At 39.0% G+C, this 24,260-nt stretch overlaps 1 protein-coding gene across 1 annotated transcript in view; it reads left to right on the top strand.

The window, feature by feature from the left end:
• LOC126260219 (F-box/WD repeat-containing protein 7-like) overlaps positions 1-24,260 on the top strand; it is a 120,578-nt gene that overhangs the window by 71,584 nt on the left and 24,734 nt on the right. The window contains exons 9-10 of the mRNA XM_049957519.1: positions 5,365-5,590; positions 12,458-12,668. Coding sequence (XP_049813476.1) covers positions 5,365-5,590; positions 12,458-12,668 — 437 coding nt within the window. The remainder of the gene's footprint in view (positions 1-5,364; positions 5,591-12,457; positions 12,669-24,260) is intronic.

Genomic DNA, 24,260 nt, shown 5'->3' with positions numbered 1-24,260 from the left:
ATAGCTTATTAAGTTTCACCTCCGAATATGTTCTAAGATTCTACAACAAATAAATGTCAACTTTGTCGCCCCCTCCCCCCACTTTGCCCCCCCCCCTCCTTTTTTTCCCTTACCATTCAAAGTGAGCACATTGATGATGCATACAGTTGAATAATTTCCATGGAATATCTTTTAATTAAAAAAAAAATCTTGTAATTCTGTTTGTTATTCCTTCAGGATATGCAAAAAAGTTTCCATGTTACAATGAAACCCATAACTTACATAACTTAATGCCCCCCCCCCCCGACACACACACATTGTTCTCTAATAAAACATATGCCTCATTTGTGTTGTGTGTCTTCTTTTTATTACCTTTTCAATAATCTTGCTCTATCCCATTTGACATTATTTAACTCAGGTACCTTATGTTAGGTCCTAAGGTTGTGGAATTCATCACCCCTAAGTTCAGAGTAGTAAAAGCAGTTCTACATCTACGTGGATACTCCGCAAATCCCATTTAAGTGCCTAGCAGAGGGTTCATCGAACCACCTTCACAATTCTCTATTATTCCAATCTTGTATAGCACGTGGAAAGAATGAACAACCATATCTTTCTGTACGAGCTCTGATTTCCCTTATTTTATCATGGTGATCATTCCTCCCTGTGTAGGTCAGCGTCAACAAAATATTTTCGCATTCGGAGGTGAAAGTTGGTGATTGGAATTTCTCGATAATATTCCGTCTCAACGAAAAAGTCTTTCTTTTAATGATGTTAAGCCCAAATCCTATCATTTCTGTGACACACTCTCCCATATTTTGCAATAATACAAAACATGCTCCCTTTCTTTGAACTTTTTTGATGTACTCCGTCAGTCCTATCTGGTAAGCATCCCACACCGTGCAGCAGTATTCTAAAAGAGGACAGACAAGCATAGTGTAGGCAGTCTCCTTAGTAGGTCTGTTACATTTTCCAAGTGTCCTGCCAATAAAACGCAGTCTTTGGTTAGCCTTCCCCACAACATTTTCTATGTGTTCCTTCCAATTTAAGTTGTTCATAATTGTAATACCTAGGTATTTAGTTGAATTTACAGCTTTTAGATTAGACATGATTTATCATGTAACAGAAGTTTAACGAGTTCCTTTTAGCACTCGTGGATAACCTCACACTTGTCGGTATTTAGGGTCAAATGCCCCTTTTGCACCATTCAGATATCTTTTCTAAATTGTTTTGTAGTTTGTTTTGATCTTCTGATGACTTTATTAATTGATAAATGACAGTGTCATCTGCAAACAACCGAAGATGGCCACTCAGATTGTCTCCCAAATTCCTTACATAGATAAGGAACAGCAAAGGGCCTATAACACTACCTTGGGGAACATCATAAATCACTTCTGTTTTACTCGATGACTTTACGTCAATTACTATGAACTGTGACCTCTCTGACAGGAAATCACAAATCCAGTCACATAACTGAGAAGATATTCCATAAGCACGCAATTTCACTATGAGCCGCTTGTGTGCAGTGTCAAAAGCCTTCCAGAAATCCAGAATCAATCTGAAATCTCTTGTCAATAGCACTCAACACTTCATGTGGATAAAGAGATAGTTGTGTTTCACAGGAACGATGTTTTCTAAACCCATGTTGACTGTGTGTCAATAGACAGTTTTCTTCGAAACTTCCTGGCAGATTAAAACTGTGTGCCCGACCGAGACTCGAACTTGGGACCTTTGCCTTTCGCGGGCAAGTGCTCCACCATCTGAGCTACCAAAGCACGACTCAAGACCGGTCCTCACAGCTTTACTTCTGCCAGTACCTCGTCTCCTACCTTCCAAACCTTACAGAATCTCATTCTGGAGTTTTCTTTGGGATAATTCATTATGTTCGAACACAATATATGTTCCAAAATCCTACTGCATATTGACGTTAGCAATATGGGCCTGTAACTTAGTGGATTACTCCTACTATCTTTCTTGAATATTGGTATTATGACCTGTGCAACTTTCCAGTCTTTGGGTCTGGATCATTCGTCTAGCGAAAGGATGTATATGATTGTTAAGTATGGAGCTAATGCATCAGCATACTCTGAAAGGAAGCTAATTGGTATACAGTCTGGACCAGAAGACTTGCTTTTATTAAGTGAGTTAACCCTTTCATGGATAAAATTCATTTTTTACAGATTTTTAAAATATTAAGGTGATAACAGTTTCTTTTCAGTCCCATTATTATGTTTTCACTGCCAAAATATTTTTTAAGTTCTCCATTTTTTCACAACAAGAAGTGGGACACACATGTCCCATGAACCAACGCAAGGTACTTTTTCTGCTGACTGACTGATTTTGTAATTTTATTTTTTTAGCCGTAAACAGGATTTTGCAGAGAATAAAATAACTACAAATTATACATGCATGTAATCTTTTTATTTGTGTAGATCCAGTGTAAAAAATACTCATTACGTTTCAGTTTTCATGATACATGATCAATACTTACAAAACTTTACGTGCCATGAAACTTGGAAAAACATGGTGTGGCACAGATTAGAGTTTGTGCTGCAGAATCTGCATCGCTTCCTAGTGCCACTGTCTTTCGGTACATGTTTGCCTACGTTCACGAGCCGGACATCATGTGGCACGCTAGAGACTCCTCTTTTTGCTGGGAAGAAAGTGGGCATTGATCCCCTCTTTTTCCTGGATGAATACCCATTAATCAATTGTCTTGCTAATCTTTACAAATAATGTCTGCTGGGACACATGTGTCCCACTAATTTTATTTCGATTATAAGATAGTACAGTCGCTGAGAAGTACATTCCACATTGTATTTGTACTAAAAAATGATTATTAAGTTAATAATAAGATGAATTACTTACTTCAGACATCGCTGGAAAGTGAGAAAATGATGAAAACTGAAGAATGACACAAATAAGTGGCATTGCAGCGGTCATATATACACGCCAGTCAACAAAAGTATTCACCGCTTCTCTATTGCCTTTGCGGTGCAGTCCCAATTTTTTTCTTAAGTCCAGCACAATCGTCTCTAGATGGCAGCACCGTGCAGAGCTGGGTAACATATATCACGACACTCGAACTGGCGCTCAAAGTTAGTGGGACATACATGACCCATCAACCACGAAAGGGTTAAGTTGCTTCACTACTCTGAGGATATTTGCTTCTACGTTACTCATGTTGGCAGTTGTTATCGATTTGAATTCTGTAATATTTACTTAGTTTTCTTTTGTGAAGGCATTTTGGAAGGCTGTGTTTAGTAATTGTGCTTTGGCAGCACTGTCTTCGATAGTATCTCCATTGCTATCGTGCATAGAAGGCATTGAGTGTTTCTTGCCGCTAACATACTTCACATATGACCAGAATCTCTTTGGATTTTCTGCTAGGTTTCGAGACAGTTTCGTTGTGAAAACAGTTATAAGCAACTCGCATTGAAATCCGCGCTAAATTTCAAGCTTCTGTAAAAGATCGCCAATCTTGGGGATTTTGTGTCTGTTTAAATTTGGCATGTTTGTTTTTTTGTTTCTGCAACATTGTTCTAACCCGTTCTGTGTACAAAGGAGGATCAGCTCTGTCGTTTGTTATTTTATTTGGTATAAATCTCTCAATTGCTGCCGATACTGTTTCTTTGAATGTAAACCATATGCGGTCTACACTTATTTTATTAATTTGGAATGAGTGGAGATTGTCTCTCAGGAAGGCGTAGAGTGAATTTTTATCTGCTTTTTTGAATAGGCATATTTTTTGCTTATTTTTCGAGGATTTGTGGATTACAATATTCAATCTCGCTATGACAACCTTGTATTCACCAATACCTGAATCGGTTTTGATGATCGTTATTAACTCAGGATTTTTTGCTGCTAAGAGGTCAAGCAAGTGTGTTTTCACAACCATTTACTATTCGCGTGGGCTCATGAACTAACTGCTCAAAATAATTTTCAGAGAATGCGTTTAGCACAATTTCGGATGATATTTTATGCATACCTCCGGAATTAAACATGTATTTCCGCCAACATATCGAGGGTAAATAAGTCACCGCCAACTATTATCATATGAGTCAGGTACGTGTTTGAAATCAAACTCAAGTTTTCTTTGAATCTTTCAGCAACTGTATCATCTGAATTGGGAGGTCGGTAAAAGGATCCAATTATTATTTTATTCCGGTTGCCAACAATGACCTCTGCCCATACTAACTCACAGGAAGTATCTACTTCAATTTTGTGACGAGTTAAACTACTACTAACAGCAACAAACACACCACCGCCAACCGTGTTTAGCCTATCCTTTCGGAACACAGTTAGGTTCTTCGCAAAAATTTCGGCTGACCTTATATCTGGCTTTAGCCAGTTTTCAGTGCGTATAACGATTTGAGCATCGGTGCTTTCTATTAGCGCTTGGAGCTCTGGTACTTTCCCAACACAGCTATGACAATTTACGACTGTTACATCAATGGTTCCTGTATCTACGTTCTTCCTGTGTTCAACCTGCACCCTTTGTGACTGAAGTCCTTCTTGTGTTCCTAAGATCCAAGTTGTCTGTTTAGGCAAAATTGTTGTGGCAAGATCTGTGCACCTCATGGCTTAAGACCATTGCTATAGTTCACTCTGTTTAAAACGCCAAATAGTCTGATGAGCCAGGTAAACAACCAATGTCCCATGAACTCAGTGGTATTAAGGCCTGAGACTACCAACCCATGGTACATCATCCTTCCAGGACCCAAGGACCCAAAGAGTTTGGTGAGCCACATGAATAGCCCTAAACCTAATCATAGCTGTGCTCACAGCAGTCCAAAACTAGGTCCAGCTGCTTCTAAATCTGGGAGCCTGAGATCAACACAACAAGTTTACATGCTAAACACATGCTAGGTGGCATCTCATGTGAATATTCTCATTTAGCAGTCACTCTTTTTGTAATGCATTTAAATGTACTTAGAGCAGTAGTAGTTCTGTGATGTGGGTTGGTGAGAGGCCTAGCCTATATTCGTAAATATCCACTGAGGTTGTTGCCTTCTGGATACTAACAGCTACACAGCATGAACATCTTAGTGTGTGTTATCTGAACCCTAACAAGGACATAATTAAAGGCTCTCGTTCCAGGCTCTTGTAAGTGATTTTTTTGCAACTAACTTCACTGCTTATTTGTTTATAAATACTTGTCATGCATGTTGGAAGGAACATTGCATCGTACTTGTTAATAACATAGGCACTGCTTTTTGTACTTGTCATACTGTTTTTGTTTTGGGTCTTACTTTCTTCAAAGTCTCATGTAAAATGTATAAACTTCATAGAAGGGGTACACATCCCTAGCTTGCAAGCTCATATTAAAAGTAATTGTAGTAGAGCAGAAAATGCTTTTGTAAGTAATGTTATTTGTGTGTTTTGTAGGGTTGTCAGTGGTTCACGGGATGCAACACTACGTGTGTGGAACATTGACTCCGGTGAGTGCCTCCATGTTCTGGTAGGACATTTGGCGGCTGTTCGCTGTGTGCAATATGATGGGCGGTTGGTAGTCAGTGGAGCATACGATTATATGGTGAAAGTGTGGAATCCTGAACGTGAAGAATGTCTGCACACGTTGCAGGGGCATACAAACAGAGTGTACTCCCTTCAGGTCAGTATGGATTCCGTAGCTGTTGAGCTATAAGTATTTTTAATTAAAACAGTTAATGTAGAAAAACTTTTAATAACTTAAAGTAGATCAGAATTTGTGGTAGATGTAATATCTTGAACATTGTGTTATCATTATTACACAGGGGCAGCTGAGATTTCATAGTAATGTGAACTTTGTCATCACTCTAAGCACTTAACAAATGTACACAGGGAGCAAATTTCTCAAAATTTGCAAAACAGTTTTTCCTGGTTGAGGAGATACGTTTGTTGTGCTAGGTAAGAAACTAGCTGTAAACAGGAGGAAACTAGCTACTTGCTTCAGTATTCAGAAAGTGGGAAGTAACTCGCTATTCATTCCATTATGTCTATGCTTAAAAGTATCTTGCTAACATGCACATCAATGAATGCTGAATGTCTGAAATCACACTAGCAATTCCGGTTTGCTATGAAAATTTGTTGATTTGTTATTTATTTATATGCAGACTGTCTCCAGATTATGCATAAATCTGTAGATGTTTGAATGATGGTAATGGATACCTACATTTTCATTCACATTTTTAAATACCTTTTTTTAAATCATGATTAACAAAAGTGTTCATTAAGACTTTTATTTTCCTTGTTGTACCATTCTCACATAACAAGGTTAAATGTGCAACGTTTCTACAAAATATCCATGGAAAAGACTGCAGCAATATCAGATAACAATGCAGACAGTATATTTGTATTAATATTTTTGCCAAATGATCCCACTTTCTTCCTTAGTGAACATATTCACATCAATTATATTTTTGTGCATTTCTTTCCTGAAGGATATGTTGAGGTAACAAAAAATTGAACATGTGCAATAATGCAATCCACATGTTTATGTTAATCAAGTAAAAAAAGATACAGACTTGTTCATTATTTAAATGATAAATTTTCCAGGAACAGTACTCACAGAGGACACTGATTCTTTCTTTACTGTCCAGTTTCTCTCTCCCTTTGCCCCTTGTACCAGCTCTACTGTAGAAACTATAAAGTTCTTTGATAGTACGCTACAAAAGCCTACACTGAATGTTGAGCAAAGACATTCAGCCTTTTTGTTAATAGCTGTGGGTGAGGGTTCAGTGCAACAACGTATTTTTAGGAATAATATAAGTTAATTAAGCTAGATATTGATAGAAATTGTAGTGGAAATGCTAAGATCGTGAAGAGAGCCATAATGAAAATGATGGTGGAAGAGTACCAGCTGATAATCTTTTGTAATAATGTTGTGTGCTTGTGATGTAAAAGGACAATAGTACTGATAAAGTGATGTATCTAGATAGGATACCACGTTTATTATTTAAGACCAAGGAGTAACTAACTACTATGAACCCAAAGAGCAAACACATATCACTGTACATAAATACTTTGAACAATGTGTGCTGTCACTGTGATCTTCTCTGAAACACCTGATCACTACATCACTCGCGCACTAGTGTCAATGATATTGGGTATTGATGCAAATGTGGCACCCCGCTCACATGATCATTGCTTCATGTAGCTGGGTGCATTATTTTGTGAACTGCCATTTGTTGCATGTTGTGGAAGAATCATGTCCGCAGTAGTATCTGTCGTTCATTGATTGTTGTGACTGGTTCGTGTCTGGTTGGTTACTGGTAAATGAGGGTGCAGTATTCAGAGTAGGTGTAGCATCTAAGTTGCCTGTGCCAATGGGTGAGAGCTACAAAATGTAGGTTTTAAGTGTCCATAGAGACTGTGGTGGAAATATCCCAAATGTCAACCTTTTTCATCTTGTCTTCCCTGTCCAGGACTGTGTAAGGTCCGTTGTATAGGGGTTGGAGTGGTTTGCGTACCGTGCTGTGCTGATAAAGACAGGGTGACATGTTGCTCGGTCCTTGAAAATGAAAGATGATGACTGAGTTGGCCCTTTGATGCAGCAGAGCGGAGTTTCTGGATTTCTGCCCGTAGCTTGGAGACAAAGTCCAATGCATCAACATAGTCATTAGGTGTATTCTCAAGGAATTCACATTGTAGTCATTTTGTTTGGTCATACACGAGATCAGCTACTGCAGTGTTGAGGTTTTTTTTTTTTTTTAATGTATGCTTAGAGGCCGAGAAGCACGTTGGATAATGCTTCTGTCCAATGAGGCAAATCATGACATCTTATTGCTGCCTTCAGTTGCTGGAGCAGTCTTTCCACATGTCAGCTGCAAGATGGTAAGCTGTAGTATGGATATGCTTTGTGCCTAACAGTGGCAAGTACTTTAAACAAATATGACTCAAATTTGCAGCCCTGATCTGTTGTGACCTGAAGAGGCTCGCCTAAATGGGCAATCTATCCTTGAAAGAACTTGGTTGCCACTGTTTTAACAGTTCTGTTATTCTCAGGGAAGGCCAAGCAGAAAGCCGTTGATGGCTGTGAGACAGTATGTGAATCCTTCAGATGGTGATAACTGTCCGATTATGTCTAAATAGATGTGCTTGAATTGTTGATTAGGTGGTATAAATGTTCCAGGTGGAGCTTTGACATGTCAAGTGATGGTATTCCTCTGGCAAGCAGTGCACTGTCAGACAAACATCTAACAACTTTTGTTTGTTCATACCTGGCCACATGAGAGCACACTTCACGAGATTCACTTTACCACGAACCCCTTGATGTACCAAGTTATGCAGTCTCGATTTTGAGACTACTGGGGGACAAACCGTCATGTCTTCACTGTTGAAACATCACAGTGCTATTGTATGTTTGACGAGGTTACTGGAAAACATTGGAGGTGCAGGCCAGTTGTCTGCTCCAGACCAAGATGTTGTGAATATGCAAGGGCTTCATAGTCTATTGCAACTGTGAGCCGTATGTTATGAAAGAGAGTGTTCGCTGGAATATTCAACTTACCCTGCATGTGGATAATGTGCGTTGTAAATTGGTTGATCTACTCTAAGGTACATAGCAGTTGTATTGATGTCTTGTCTGGCTTCTGATGAAAAGCAAACATCTGTGGTTTGTGTTTGGTAATCAAAGTAAACTGCTTCCCTTAGAGCATATAACAAAATATTTTTGTGGCAGGATATGCTGCATAAAGCTCACGATTATATGTTGACCAGCCTTGTTGTGCTGGTTAAAGTTCTTGGCTGAAAAATGCAAGAGGTTGTCAACACTGGTCTGTTTGATGCTGTAGTATGATTCCTGTCACTGTTGCCACTGCATGTACTATCGAAGTGAAGGGGTCCTTGGCTACCAGGTGCACTAATACCATAGTTAAAGTGATGGCTGTTTTCACTATTGCGAAACTACTTCATTCTCAGAGGTCCATAAGATTTCATCCTTCAGTTTCAGAGCACCTCTCAACAAATCGTTGAATGGAGGTTTCAACTGTGTGTGGATACATATAAAATAGCAATAGAAATTTTATAATGCCAGGAAATTCTCACTTCCTGGTAGCTCGGTCATAGGTGATATCTCTGTCATGGGGATATGACCGTGGTTCCCATAAGCAATACACAGTGCAATGCAGCTGGTGCAGTTGTTTAAAGTACATCAGGTGGTTGAAACAACGCATTGCAGTTGCTTCTGGTCACGTTACATATTCTGACCACATTGGGGTCACCTATAAAGTTGCGTATTTGTTTTATACCAGGAAAGTAGTACGGATAAAGCGATGTATCCAGACAGCATACCACGTTTATTATTTAAGGCCAAGGAATAGTTAGTTACGACAAACCCAAAGACTAAATGTGTACCACGGAATATAAATACTTTGAACATTGTGTGCTGCTGCTAGAATCTTCACTGCAGCACTCAATCACTAGAGTAATAGTACTATCCCCCCCTTTTTTTCCCCCTAAACACACTGTGTGGCAATTGATAAAGTTACATTGTGGTACTGGAGAACACAATGCTTATGTGGGAAGTGGACATTGTCATGTACCACCATCATTAAAAGATAACGAACTTGAAATTCATAAACACTATAGGTGAATATAGGTAGAATGCCATTTTCTGGCCCTAGAGAGGCCAATTGAGCCCAAGCAATTGCCATGTCACCCTTTGCCAGTGGCAGCATTGGATGCAGTATGGAGTGGCACGCGGTTGGCACACTGCTCTCCCTGTCGTCGCTGGATTTCTTGACCTTGGTACCATTACTACTTGATCAAGTTGCTCCTCAGTTGGCCTAATGAAGCTGAGCACACCCTGTTAAAGTCCTCTCAAAAAGGAAAAATACCTGACAGTACTGGGTATCGACCCAGGTCCTCTGCCTGGCAGTCAGCTGCAAACACCACTCAGATATGGAGGCAGACAAACACCTCATATAAAAATGATTTTTGGATGTGTTGCAATTAGAACATACTGCTGCATTTCGTGGGTTGTTAGATATGATTTGGCTCTGGCTTTGAGAGGCTGGACTACAAAGCAAACATGTGACAGTGGTGCTGCGATATTGACTCTACCAATTAATGTTTCCTGAGGAAAATATCTGTTGTGAATGACTTAATGTAAATTTTCTATTGAGTCAGAATCCTTAGAGAATGATGGGGTAGTATAAGTATAAAAACCACATGCTGTCTGTTTGGTCCCAGATATATCTGTGTTGTCGTCTTCCAGTGGTTGTGTATCTGTGGCTGTTGGGGACTGGATGTATCCCCATTGACTTCGAATGCTTCACAGAATAATTGTCAGACCGGGTGCTGCCCAGTATACTCATATTATGGGTGATGTTATGATTCAGTCAGTGTGACAACTGTATTTTGAGAGGAAATACTTTGTTCTACTAGCATCAGTCTTGATATGCGTCAGCTATGGTGCAGAAACGGTTCACATAGTACAGAAATTTCTCTTCTCAACTGACCTCCTTCTGCACCACACCTTAGCCTATTGAAAATTAGTGGTTGGAGACAAAATGGACCATGTGAGATAACTGGCCTGACCTCATGCCAAGACCCTTCAATGACCTTTCAAATTTCACCCTGGCTGCATAGGCGGGGGTAGCAGAAAATGAGATATTTGTAAATCAAATCATAGCCTCTATCCTTTACAGGATGAAGTATAAGCCTGAATGTCCACTGGGATTGTGTTCGTCCAGTTAACAGGTTGTCTGTATGATAATATGATTATAGCCAACCGATGAAGCTCGTGCACTGAACCCAAGTAACACCTGACACAAGTCAGACACCAGTTGGTCACGAGGCAACAGAACTGAAGACTTAGCTGGTGAGACCATTCCCAGTGTCAAAAGATTGACCAATGTAAACTGTTCAAATAGGTGTCTTTCTAAGACTCAACAAGTGATATAATGAGAGATTAGGTGCCCTTCCATATCTGAAATCCTGGAAATTGCTGCAAAAAAGTACTGAAGTCGATAAATCTGATCATGTTGACATTATACTCAAATGTGCATGCTGGTTACATGTCATCAGAATTGACGTGGAGGGGGAAGAACCAGCAGCTGCATTCACTTGTAAGTTAACACAATCAACAAAAGAATATGCTTCTGTTGGCAGTGCAGAGTATTCCATCCAAGATAAATTTATGATGATCCTTTGCTCAGAAAAAGTGCAAGAGTGGAAGCTGTTTGACTACTTTAGAGAATACTAGTTACTTAAGGTGAAGATGGTGCACTCAGTTTTTATTTGAAATACAGTTTCTCGAAATTTTTAAACAGTCTTATTGAATGGACACTGTACATCATGTGTGATGTATCCATTAAATCTGATCACACAGTATTATGTTTTTTGTTTTTATCATTAGCATTTCCACTTAGCTTCCCACTCAAGTTCTGTAATTTTCAACCATGGGTTCCTCTGTGAGTTGTAGCGGTGATATCTCTTGTCTTGCATATTCCACAGTGACTTATTCTCATACACAAGACTTGTAAACGTCTCTATATTCATAGTTGGTAATAAAGTGCGAAAGACACCAAGACACAAGCAACAACAGGTGTTTGCTTGCACCGATTACATTCTACTAAGTCCAGTCAATGCCATTTTACTGGGATATGTCTGTCAGCTGGCTGTGTGCAGGCAACTTAGTCGTGCACTGGTTGCATGCCAGTCCCATTATGGGCTTGGTATTAATAGGCCATGTGTGGTCATATATGGTCATCCAGTTAGACGAATGTGCAGTCTTTCGATTATAGCACCAAATTATGAAGTCACTATAGTAAGTGCTTTGGTATTTGAGTATTTCTTACTGTTGTTTTGCCCTTGACTGTGTGTCACGGCTTCAGGTGCCCTTCCATATCTGAAATCCTGGGAATGATAGAGAGCAAATTTTCTTGTATTTCTTCAGAGGGTAAATGCTTAGAATGAGTGTCAATAAGATGCAACCCTCTCAATTATCATCACAAATTTTAGAATTTTGCTTTACTTTTATGAGCAGCACTGTAAGCTCTTGGCTCCTTTGCAACATGGCTGGCAGTTTAGTGTCCAGCAATGGTCGTTTTGTGTTGTCAGGTGTTCTTATGTGCCAGTCCACTCCTCAATGTCAAAATTAATACGGTGAGTGATTGTGTTTACTTATACCATTGTTCAATGAAAATCTCCATTTTAAAAGTCAAGTGACAATTGTTGGTTTTTCATGCATCATCTTTTGTTTTTATTGTTTGTCAGTGTGATAAAAGGTTTCCTATAAAGAGATTCTGTTTGTGACCAAAATCTGTACAAATTCAATTTAAATGTAATGGACATCTTATCTAGAAGCATATGATTACAAATTATGTTTCACACTATGTATTTTTTGAAATGCAATGAACCTCAGAAAGCTCGTAGAAAAAAATTTGTGCCTTATAAATCGTCTGTTAGTGTGAACAAAAAATGAACTTCTATTTGTGAACTAATGCCTGTATCTTTTTTTTTTTCTGTTATGACAATAACATGTTACTGGTTGTAGTTTGACGGCGTACACGTGGTGAGTGGTTCCCTGGATACAAGTATTCGTGTGTGGGAGGTGGAAACGGGCGCATGTCGACACACGCTCATGGGGCACCAGTCTCTAACGTCAGGCATGGAACTAAGAAATAACATTCTTGTCTCAGGAAATGCGGACTCCACGGTTAAAGTATGGGATATTGTTACTGGCCAATGTCTACAAACACTGTCAGGTACTTCCATTATTTCATATGGTGTTGATGAACATTAGCAGTAAGTGTAAAGTATACATAGAAACATGTGCTAAACGGATAATATATGCACATTAGTGTAGAGGATAGAACTAATGTAAATGTACAGATGTCATTGAAGAAAAATGAAAATTCACAACTATGAAAGTATGTATGTAATGTGTACTACATTTATTGATGTTAAATACTGAGAAGAATCTATTGTGATTTTAGTGCCATGCACCACATGCTTTTGACAATATAAATATTGCATTGAGATTAAGTATGTTGTTAGTGATTCAAACAAAACATTTATTTCATTCTCATAAAAAGCATAACATTGATTTCCAAAGGTTATGCAGTAATCTTGCCTGGTGATTATTTGCAGCTACCGTATTTACTCGAATCTAAGCCACACTTTTTTTCCGGTTTTTGTAATCCAAAAAACCGCCTGCGGCTTAGAATAGAGTGCAAAGCTAGTGGAAGTTCTTAAAAATGTCGGTGGGTGCCGCCACAACTTAGTTCTGCCGTCGAATATATGTAGCGCATGCTTTGTAGGCACAAAGATAAATACTGGCGCCAAAACCTCTGCGTCCGTAAATAAATTTAAAAAAAAAAAAGGTGTAAGACAAGCTTTTTTCTCCGCGCCGAGTTTCGACCACTGCATTTTCATACACTATCCAACGAAGTAAACACAAATTCCATATTGTTCATTTTCGAATGTAGCAGCATTTCAATGTACTACGAAAACCCGACTGGCAAGAATGTTTAGGATGTTTGTCAATATGGCCAACTCTACGTTCTAAATTTTTTCCTATCTGTGAGAAGAGATGGTTGCTAATAGGAACTTTTATAAATTGTGAATCACATGCAGTATTCTCGTCACCATAAGAATAATACGAATATAAACATTTTGCCATGTATTGTTTCGTGTTTGCTGTTACCTGCCGGCCGCGGTGGTCTAGCGGTTCTAGTCGCGCAGTCCGGAACCGCGCGACTGCTACGGTCGCAGGTTCGAATCCTGCCTCGGGCATGGATGTGTGTGATGTCCTTAGGTTAGTTAGGTTTAAGTAGTTCTAAGTTCTAGGAGACTGATGACCGCAGATGTTAAGTCCCATAGTGCTCAGAGCCATTTGAACCATTTTTGCCGCCTATCTCATTTAAATCCTGTCTGCGTAATAAACCACAAAACTAGAGTGAGACAACAGCAAACGCGGAAGAATATACATATCATGTCATGTTTATATTCGTATTATTCTTATGCTAAACAGTGATACAGTCAGAAATGAAGCGAGGCAATTGACTAGATTTTTAAATCTAAGATGACTCTAATTTCTGTGCAGAATGTAATGTACTAAAGAGGCGCCTGCAAAGATTTTCAAACGGAGAAAAATTTTCGCTAAACTCTCGTTCAGAACATCTTCTATCATACGCAGTCTATTATTTGGTTCTTGTTGATCATTATAAAAGAAAGCAGCAGTGTAAGTAACAACAAGTAGCTGTCTCTTGCCGTTGTTTCGCTAATGAGACGATTCCTCTCTAGTTTTTTTATTATTGTAAGCGGCGGTGGCGTGCAGAAAAGCAAGCCATGCCGCGAGCGGCGACAGGCCGTAAACACGCAGTATCAGAGTACGACAAACAATGCATGACACAGTACAGTAATGCATTTTCAGCGTAGAGTGACGTAAACACCTATCACAAAGAAAACTGCGCTTATCAGATCAAAGAAAAATAAGCAATCAATTCATTGCAGACGAAGCATGTGAAAAAGGAAGGGTACCCGTATAAATACGGACGGAGCGCCTGACGCATAGCAATGGCTACCTGGTAAAGCTTAACTGCTAAGCTTACGACTCGAACCAAACTACTGTAGCTGTATCGTCATTCATTCGACCTAAATTGTCTCATATTACAGTGGACCAACTTTGTTTCGATTTGGAGACGCGGCCTAAAACTTTTCTCTCCCCTTGAATTTCGAGTCTCAAATTTCAGGTGCGGCTTAGATTCGGGAAATTTTTTTTCCTTGATTTCGAGTCTCATTTTTCAGGTGCGGCTTAGATTCGAGTGCGGCTTAGACTCGAGTAAATACGGTATCGGTCACTATTTAGATTTTATGCATTATTATTATTATTATTATTATTATTATTATTATTATTATTATGTACTGGTTTTAAGGTGTTTCACAACCATCTGTGAAAGATGCATGTTTAGATTTGCACTGCATAAATTCAACTGATGGTCTAACAAGGGGAAGACCTCAGACACGGCCAACCGATTCAGCTCAAATTTGGCAGGTCACTTGTGTGCAACCTAAAACGAAGGTCTCTAAGATACTTTGGGTCAACACCCCCGCAATTTTGAGAAAATCACACCTAAAGGTTATGACGAGCAATCGACTCAAAATTGGAGCGATCGATAGATAGTTGTAAATAGAGCATTTTTCATCTTCAGGTATGGGGTCTGCAAACATAATGAGAATCTAAGAACGAGAATACTTCTGGAGTGGGCTGCAGGTGCAGCGCTTCAGTATATGGCCAACAAGGAGTTTACATTTGCTGCGCCATTATCTTGGGCAAGAAATTTCAAATCGGAATATAAAATTCGTCAACGGCACATCACTAAGTACGTTTCTCATAAGAAGGTACAAAAATATAGAAGATATACAGAAAGTGGCGGCTCTTTTCAGCACGCAAATGGCGTCACTTATGACTGGTTTTAATCATGATTACGTGATCAACACCGATCAAACAGGATGCGAGTATCGGGTGAACATTGATGCATGTTATCGCATAAAGGAGAAAAACAAATCCTTGTCACAGTTGGTAGTAAAAACAAACTAACACATTCGTACAAGGCGCAATATGCCATCACAGCCTCTGGAAAAGTGTTGCCTAAGGTTTTCTTGTGTTTACAAGAAATGAATGTTACATTTGGTCCTTGGGTTATAGAAGAGGTCAATCGTTTAACTGACTCATTGAAAAATGTTTACATTACCTGCTCCAAATCCGGGAAACTGACAAATATGATTTACAGAACATTTCTTGAGAATGTTTTAAAAACCATACATTTCTGATAACAAGTTTTGTCTAATATTGGATTCCTGGAGTGGACAAATTAATACTACAATCTATGACACAACGTTTATAGATGGCGAGGATCAGCCGACATGCACAGTAAAAGTAATACCGCCAAACTGCACACCTGTGTGCTAGCCGTGTGATGTCTATTTCTATTGCCAGGTTAAAAACTTTACTTCCAGGCTTCAGAATTGGTGTTCTTCTGGAAACCCAGTGGAAATTGCACAACTGCACGGATGCAATAACTATTCACAGCATAATTCATAACCAACTTTCAGTCACAATTTTTAAGCCAATAATATCGTATACGTGGTACGCATCAAAATTAATTCCTGAAAAAGACATATTTTTAAATGTAAACCAAGTTCATTTTCCACCAATTCTTCGGAAGGAACAGTGTAGCTGTCGAAAGAATGCATTCATTAGATGTTCTTGGCGCCCTGAGTATATTTGTTTTGAATGTTTATATGACAAGTACCATCCATGTAGTTGTTTGGAGAAAAAGGAGGACACGTAACAGTGACTGGAAGAGCCATTGTAAAGTGACCTGGAGTAAAATTTTAGTTGTTTACTATCCCAAGAGGTTTGAGAAATTTATTTGCCTACCTTTTTATCATCATTCCTTATTGATTTACATACCGTATTAACCCTCCTATCCCTATCAATTGATATATGGAAAAATACAAACGAAAAGAACAACATCCGCTAGGTTTCTTCGAGATTCGAACCCTGGTTCTCCGATTCCCAGACAGTTACCTTGGCTGTTGCGCTATCTGTGCTGTCGGTGAAAAGCGTTTACCATGTGGGTACAGAAGCAGCTGTTGTAAAAGTTTCTTACCTCAATTTCTGAAAAAGTATGCGTTTTTGGACCCCATACCTGCTGATGAAAAATGCTCTATTTACAATTATCTATCAATCCTACCAATTTTGAGTCAATTGCTCATCATAACCTTTAGGGATGATTTTCTCAAAACCGCAGGAGTGTTGACCCAAAATATCTTAGATCCCTTCGTTTTAGGTTGTACTCAAGAGACCTGCCAAATTTGAGCCAAATCAGTTGGCTGTGTCTGAGGCCTTCCCCTTGTAAGTCTAAATTTACACCTTCTGTAGGAAATGACAATAAAAAATTGAAAAACCTAAATTTGACTGTTTGATTAAAGTCCTTCCTTCATTTTGAAGGAAACCAGAAAAATTTGAATGAAAGCTTAAGGAGAGCCTTTCGACTTCAATAACTCGATACTCAATGAAATACTGTGAAACCCCGCTTTTACCCTTTTCAAGGGACTTTAATAAAAGGTGTAAACTGCAGGAAAATGTAAAACATGGAAAATAACGTTTGAAGCTGTAAAATTTGCGTATAGGATACCCCCTTGCACTTTCTATATGATATATGTACATAACAGCCATCAAAAGACTTGTCAGGGACATTTTTTACTATGTAATGAAGATTTATTACCGAATAAAAACCGCTGATGTAACGAACTGATAACTATCTAGGAAGTATGATTGTTTGACTCAATTTCATATCATAATCAATGTTTTTGAAATACTGCACTAGTTACATATTTTTTCATGCTTAGCATGTCGTGTTTTGAGTATTTTTTTCTCATTGTCAAGTGCAAATATGTATTTTGTGTCGTGTCTGAATATGTGTTATTCTGCGTCTCTTGCTCTGTAGTCTTCTTTTTGGGGTTATCAGGTACTGTGCCTCATCAGTTATGTAGAAAACCACACACACACACACACACACACACACACACACACACACACACACAAACTGTCACACTCATTGTTTGTTGTGTAACATTACAAAGAATACATATGTAAACACTACACTTGACAATGAGAATAAATTCTCGAAACACGTTTTGCTCAGCATGAATTCAATACAAAACCGGCACTGTGTTTACACTAAAAACATTTGAGCAATGCGAAGTGAGTGACAGTGTCAACTAGCGCTCCATATGGATTTATGCCAAAACACACTAAATATGGTTCCTTAAAGTTGTCACGATGATCAAAACAATAATGAAACTACATTTGCGCAGTAGAGACAGTTTGGAAATGGTTGTGATTGATCACGATATCGTCACTCGAATGAACCTAGTTACTCCCATCAGCCACCATGGCATTAGAGCTTGGCAGTGGCGGGAGATATGGCAGGAATTGTTAAAACTTTTACTCATTTACCAGTTCAAATCCGCTGAGTAGAATGCCCTGGTGTTAAGAAACTTAACCACTTAATATTTGTTAACACTACTGGACGGCCAACATCATGCCATCGTCATATTTTGTCCAAAAACATTTTTTCATATTAAAAATATGGTGACGCAAAATCAGGTACAAATTAACATTGTGGGCATAGGAAATTTGACAGGACCGATGAAAAATGTTATAAACGGCAGGAAAATGGTAATTCCAGGAATGTAAAAGTGGGTTTATACTGTATCAATATCAAAACATGTTCATTATGTAGCCTACACAGGTATTTCCAAATGTTGAGATTTTTCATTGTACCAATAGCCCTTTCTTTGCAGTCTGTGCATGGCTTTGCTTTTATATCCTGTTACCACTGAGTTAACAGTATCTTCATAATTACTGTTACATCTATTTTCAGTATTTTTCTTTATTTTTTTGAAAACGATTCTTTGAGTTCTGTGAAGTGCAACGAATTTTCTTTCTCTGAAAAAACTGTATTACATTAATGTGTTACTATGTAGTAAAATGAAGAGGATAGGAACTGACTCATGATTACCTTTTAATTTTCTTTGCAATGTCTTAGTTATGTGAACTAACAGTGACATTATGAAATATTTTATCGAAAGGAAAATTCAGTTGGAAAAAACTAAAATGCTCTCATAACAGTTGGATCTTGGGTCTCATTTAACTGCCCTTCCATTTTAATCTCCTAATTTTCCTTTCCCTCCTATCTGAAGAAGGAACTTATAACAGGAGTGGCAGTGAAACAGGCGATTTTGAAACCTCCACCAGCTCTATGAATTTATTTACAATAATTTGAAAGAAATAAAACATGAATTGACAATGCTTGCAGTTTAAAATGCTAATCACTGGAAAGTGACATAATGCAGGTGACTGCTATTTACCTTCACACATGTCAAGTCTTCTACAGAAATTAGACATAAGATCTTGTGGGACCACATTTGATTCTTCAGTTCCCTTATGGTGTGTGGTGGATCACAGAGGAAGATCTGAGATTTCAAATTACCCAAAGGAAGAAATCACATTCTGAAATGTCAGGGGGTCTTGGAGGCCATGAGATGTCACCATTCTTGGAGATGAGATGACCAGGACTTATTTTTGTAGCACATAAATGGAATGCCGCAAGCTATGGCATGTGGCATCTTCTTGTTGGAAGAATGTGTTTTGCAGTTACGGGAAGGTCAGAAAGATATCGCACTAGGAAATGGTTCAGCCTGTGAATGTAACGTTCTGTATGCACAGTAACATTATCATCACAATAGTCTTAAATAAATAAATAAATAAATAAAGCTCTGTGTTTCCAAACACTGATATGCCATAACACACTACCACTTTGTCTATATGGCATTTCATGAAGCATTTCAGGATTTTCACGTTACCAGTATTTAAATGTTTGCTTTTTACCGAAGCCAGACACACAAAAATTGGCCTCACCACTCATGATCAGATTGTCGCAGAGGCCTCAGTCATCATTCATGAGTTCCAATTCCCAGCAAAATTACAGTCTCTGTGAAAGTCTGTCTGCAATCAGTTTTAGCACTCCCTGAACTTTTTATGGATGATATTGCAGTTTCTTGTGAAATATTCAGGAGAAAGAAAACTGGCATTCTACGGATCGGAGCGTGGAATGTCAGATCCCTTAATCGGGCAGGTAGGTTAGAAAATTTAAAAAGGCAAATGGATAGGTTAAAGTTAGATATAGTGGGAATTAGTGAAGTTCGGTGGCAGGAGGAACAAGACTTTTGGTCAGGCGATTACAGGGTTATAAATACAAAATCAAATAGGGGTAATGCAGGAGTAGGTTTAATAATGAATAAAAAAATAGGAGTGCGGGTTAGCTACTACAAACAGCATAGTCAACGCATTATTGTGGCCAAGATAGACACAAAGCCCATGCCTACTAAAGTAGTACAAGTTTATATGCCAACTAGCTCTGCAGATGATGAAGAAATTGATGAAATGTATGACGAGATAAAAGAAATTATTCAGGTAGTGAAGGGAGACGAAAATTTAATAGTCATGGGTGACTGGAATTCGTCAGTAGGAAAAGGGAAAGAAGGAAACATAGTAGGTGAATATGGATTGGGGGGGAAGAAATGAAAGAGGAAGCTGCCTTGTAGAATTTTGCACAGAGAATATCTTAATCATAGCTAACACTTGGTTCAAGAATCATAACAGAAGGTTGTATACCTGGAAGAATCCTGGAGATACTAATAGGTATCAGATAGATTATATAATGGTAAGACAGAGATTTAGGAACCAGGTTTTAAATTGTAAGACATTTCCAGGGGCAGATGTGGATTCTGACCACAATCTATTGGTTATGAATTGCAGATTGGAACTGAAGAAACTGCAAGAAGGTGGGAATTTAAGGAGATGGGACCTGGATAAACTGAAAGAACCAGAGGTGGTAGAGAGTTTCAGGGAGAGCATAAGGGAACAATTGACAGGAATGGGGGAAAGAAATACAGTAGAAGAAGAATGGGTAGCTCTGAGGGATGAAGTAGTGAAGGCAGCAGAGGATCAAGTAGGTAAAAAGACGAGGGCTAATAGAAATCCTTGGGTAACAGAAGAAATATTGAATTTAATTGATGAAAGGAGAAAATATAAAAATGCAGTAAATGAAGCAGGCAAAAGGGAATACAAACGTCTCAAAAATGAGATCGACGGAAAGTGCAAAATGGCTAAGCAGGGATGGCTATAGAGGACAAATGTAAGGATGTACAGGTTTGTCTCACTAGGGGTAAGATAGATACTGCCTACAGGAAAATTAAAGAGACCTTTGGAGAGAAGAGAACCACTTGTATGAATATCAAGAGCTCAGATGGCAACCCAGTTCTAAGCATAGAAGGGAAGGTAGAAAGGTGGAAGGAGTATATAGAGGGTTTATACAAGGGCGATGTACTTGAGGACAGTATTATGGAAGTGGAAGAGGATGTAGATGAAGATGAAATGGGAGATAAGGTACTGCGTGAAGAGTTTGACAGAGCACTGAAAGACCTGAGTCGAAACAAGGCCCTGGGAGTAGACAACATTCCATTAGAACTACTGATGGCCTTGGGAGAGCCAGTCATGACAAAACTCTACCATCTGGTGAGCAAGGTGTATGAGACAGGCGAAATACCCACAGACTTCAAGAAGAATATAATAATTCCAATACCAAAGAAAGCAGGTGTTGACAGATGTGAAAATTACCGAACTACCAGTTTAATAAGTCACAGTTGCAAAATACTAACGCGAATTCTTTACAGACGAATGGAAAAACTGGTAGTAGCGGACCTCTGGGAAGATCTGTTTGGATTCCGTAGAAATGGAACACGTGAGGCAATACTAACCTTACGACTTATCTTAGAAGAAAGATTAAGAAAAGGCAAACCTACGTTTCTAGCATTTGTAGACTTAGAGAAAGCTTTTGACAACGTTAACTGGAATACTCTCTTTCAAATTCTGAAGGTGGCAGGGGTAAAATACAGGGAGCGAAAGGCTATTTACAATTTGTACAGAAACCAGACGGCAGTTATAAGAGTCGAGGGGCATGAAAGGGAAGCAGTGGTTGGGAAAGGAGTGAGACAGGGTTGTAGCCTCTCCCCGATGTTATTCAATCTGTATATTGAGCAAGCAGTAAAGGAAACAAAAGAAAAATTTGGAGTAGGTATTAAAACTCGTGGAGAAGAAGTAAAAACTTTGAGGTTCGCCGATGACATTGTAATTCTGTCAGACAGAGCAAAGGACTTGGAAGAGCAGTTGAACGGAATGGACAGTGTCATGAAAGGAGGATATAAGATGAACATCAACAAAAGCAAAACGAGGATAATGGAATGTAGTCAAATTAAATCGGGTGATACTGAGGGGATTAGATTAGGAAATGAGACACTTAAAGTAGTAAAGGAGTTTTGCTATTTAGGGAGTAAAATAACTGATGATGGTCGAAGTAGAGAGGATATAAAATGTAGACTGGCAATGTCAAGGAAATAGTTTCTGAAGAAGAGAAATTTGTTAACATCGAGTATTGATTTAAATGTCAGGAAGTCGTTTCTGAAAGTATTTGTATGGAGTGTAGCCATGTATGGAAGTGAAACATGGGCGATAACCAGTTTGGACAAGAAGAGAATAGAAGCTTTCGAAATGTGGTGCTACAGAAGAATGCTGAAGATAATGTGGGTAGATCACGTAACTAATGAGGAGGTATTGAATATGATTGGGGAGAGGAGAAGTTTGTGGCACAACTTGACTAGAAGAAGGGATCGGTTGGTAGGACATGTTTTGAGGCATCAAGGGATCACAAATTTAGCATTGGAGGGCAGCGTGGAGGGTAAAAATCGTAGAGGGAGACCAAGAGATGAATTCACTAAGCAGATTCAGAAGGATGTAGGTTGCAGTAGGTACTGGGAGATGAAGAAGCTTGCACAGGATAGAGTAGCATGGAGATCTGCATCAAACCAGTCTCAGGACTGAAGACCACAACAACAACATGTGAAATATTCGCCATACTTTGTGACCTGATACGTCGTGCTTCCATGCAGAATGCCTGGGTCTTTGGTTGGTGGCTGCTTCCACTCTTGCAACATCCTCTGGTATGACATGCGTTTTGCACTTCCACCCCTCTTTCGCGCTGTATCATCCGTTTCCTAAAAGTTCTGTACCCTCAGTTTGATAGCATGTGCCAATGGCATTGGGGCGGGATGTCTGTCTGTCTGTCTGTGTGTGTGTGTGTGTGTGTGTGTGTGTGTGTGTGTGTGTGTGTGTGTGTGTAATGAGCACGAAATACATGCTACATGGTTGTGTAGCTGTTGTCTTTGTGAAACACCACCATGGCAACAGTGTGTTGTTCACTGGTCCTGGACATCATCTATACCTGTGCCAGCATTATACTTGACGGTTCGTGTTGTGACAAGTCAGGTTGGCTACACTGCAGTAATGATGTTACAACAGCAGCCTTTATACACATAGCAGATGATATAGGTTTCTGTTCCATATCGTAAACATAAGCTGCTGAGCAATAACAGTTCGCTTTTTAGTTGTTACCACAATGACACCAAATAAACAAGTGCATAATACGGTAGAAAAAAGTATAATAAAGCACACACTTTCAATAATGGAATGGAGAAATACAGGATATAAGCATTTGATAATGAGCGATATCTTGAAAACAGTACAGTACATAGTTTACAAAAAAAAAAAAAATAATAACCAAGATAGTAACTTCTCACTCTAGGTTTTATTATGACAGTGACGCAACAAATAACCTATATTCGTAGCTTTTCACTCACCAATTTACGGTGACAAAGGTGCAATTCCATCTAGCTCCCCATCGTCACTGTTATCAGGATCAGTACCTAAACCATCTTTTACCACCACCACCAGCACAAATCATTAGCTGTTCATGGTCACTAATGATACCTTCCATTGTCTGTGCTTCTTGAATAAGTTTTTCAACGTGCTCAACCTTTTCTCTCCACGAGGCTGCACCCACGGTCGCAACAGCTATACGCAACAGCCTTTCCACCTCTGTTATTGTAAAACACTTATTATTCTTACTTATGTATGTCTTCACATCACTCCATACTAATTCAGTAGAGTTGAAATGGCAGTGATACAATGGTAGGCCTATTACAGTATGATGCTGTGCCGCAACGATATTGTCTACTACATACGTAGGCGGCATAGGCTTATTTTCTTTAAGAACCAAATATCACAGAATCTTCATCATGCAGTCATTTGTGGTAGGGGCTTTGTTCTGTATCACTGAATGATATGGAGCATTGTCCATTACAATTGTTGTAGGGACAGAAAACTGTTTTAAAAGGTTCCTGAACCACTCAGCAAATTGGGTTTGATCCATGTCTTCTTGGTAGTCACATGTCTTGTTGGACTGAAAAACTAAAAGTTATTCATGAAGGAAACCACTGTAAGAACCTGCATCGTCCAGAGTTAATCTTGCTCCTCTTCCCATCGGTGATGACCACTAGTACGTGGAGTGTCATCCATCCAGCATTTACTGGCATCTTTCTTGGTGTTAAACAACTTTCTGTGTAGGCATATTGTGGAATGAATGTCTTCACCCACAATTTTGCGAAAGAATATGCTTCGAACCTGCATCGTCCAGAGTTAATCTTGCTCCTCTTCCCATCGGTGATGACCACTAGTACGTGGAGTGTCATCCATCCAGCATTTACTGGCATCTTTCTTGGTGTTAAACAACTTTCTGTGTAGGCATATTGTGGAATGAATGTCTTCACCCACAATTTTGCGAAAGAATATGCTTCGAACTATTACAATATGCACATTTTCTAACAGG

This window comes from Schistocerca nitens, chromosome 5 (assembly GCF_023898315.1).
Source record: "Schistocerca nitens isolate TAMUIC-IGC-003100 chromosome 5, iqSchNite1.1, whole genome shotgun sequence".
NCBI lineage: Eukaryota > Metazoa > Arthropoda > Insecta > Orthoptera > Acrididae > Schistocerca > Schistocerca nitens.
This window is presented reverse-complemented; position numbering and strand designations above follow the sequence as displayed.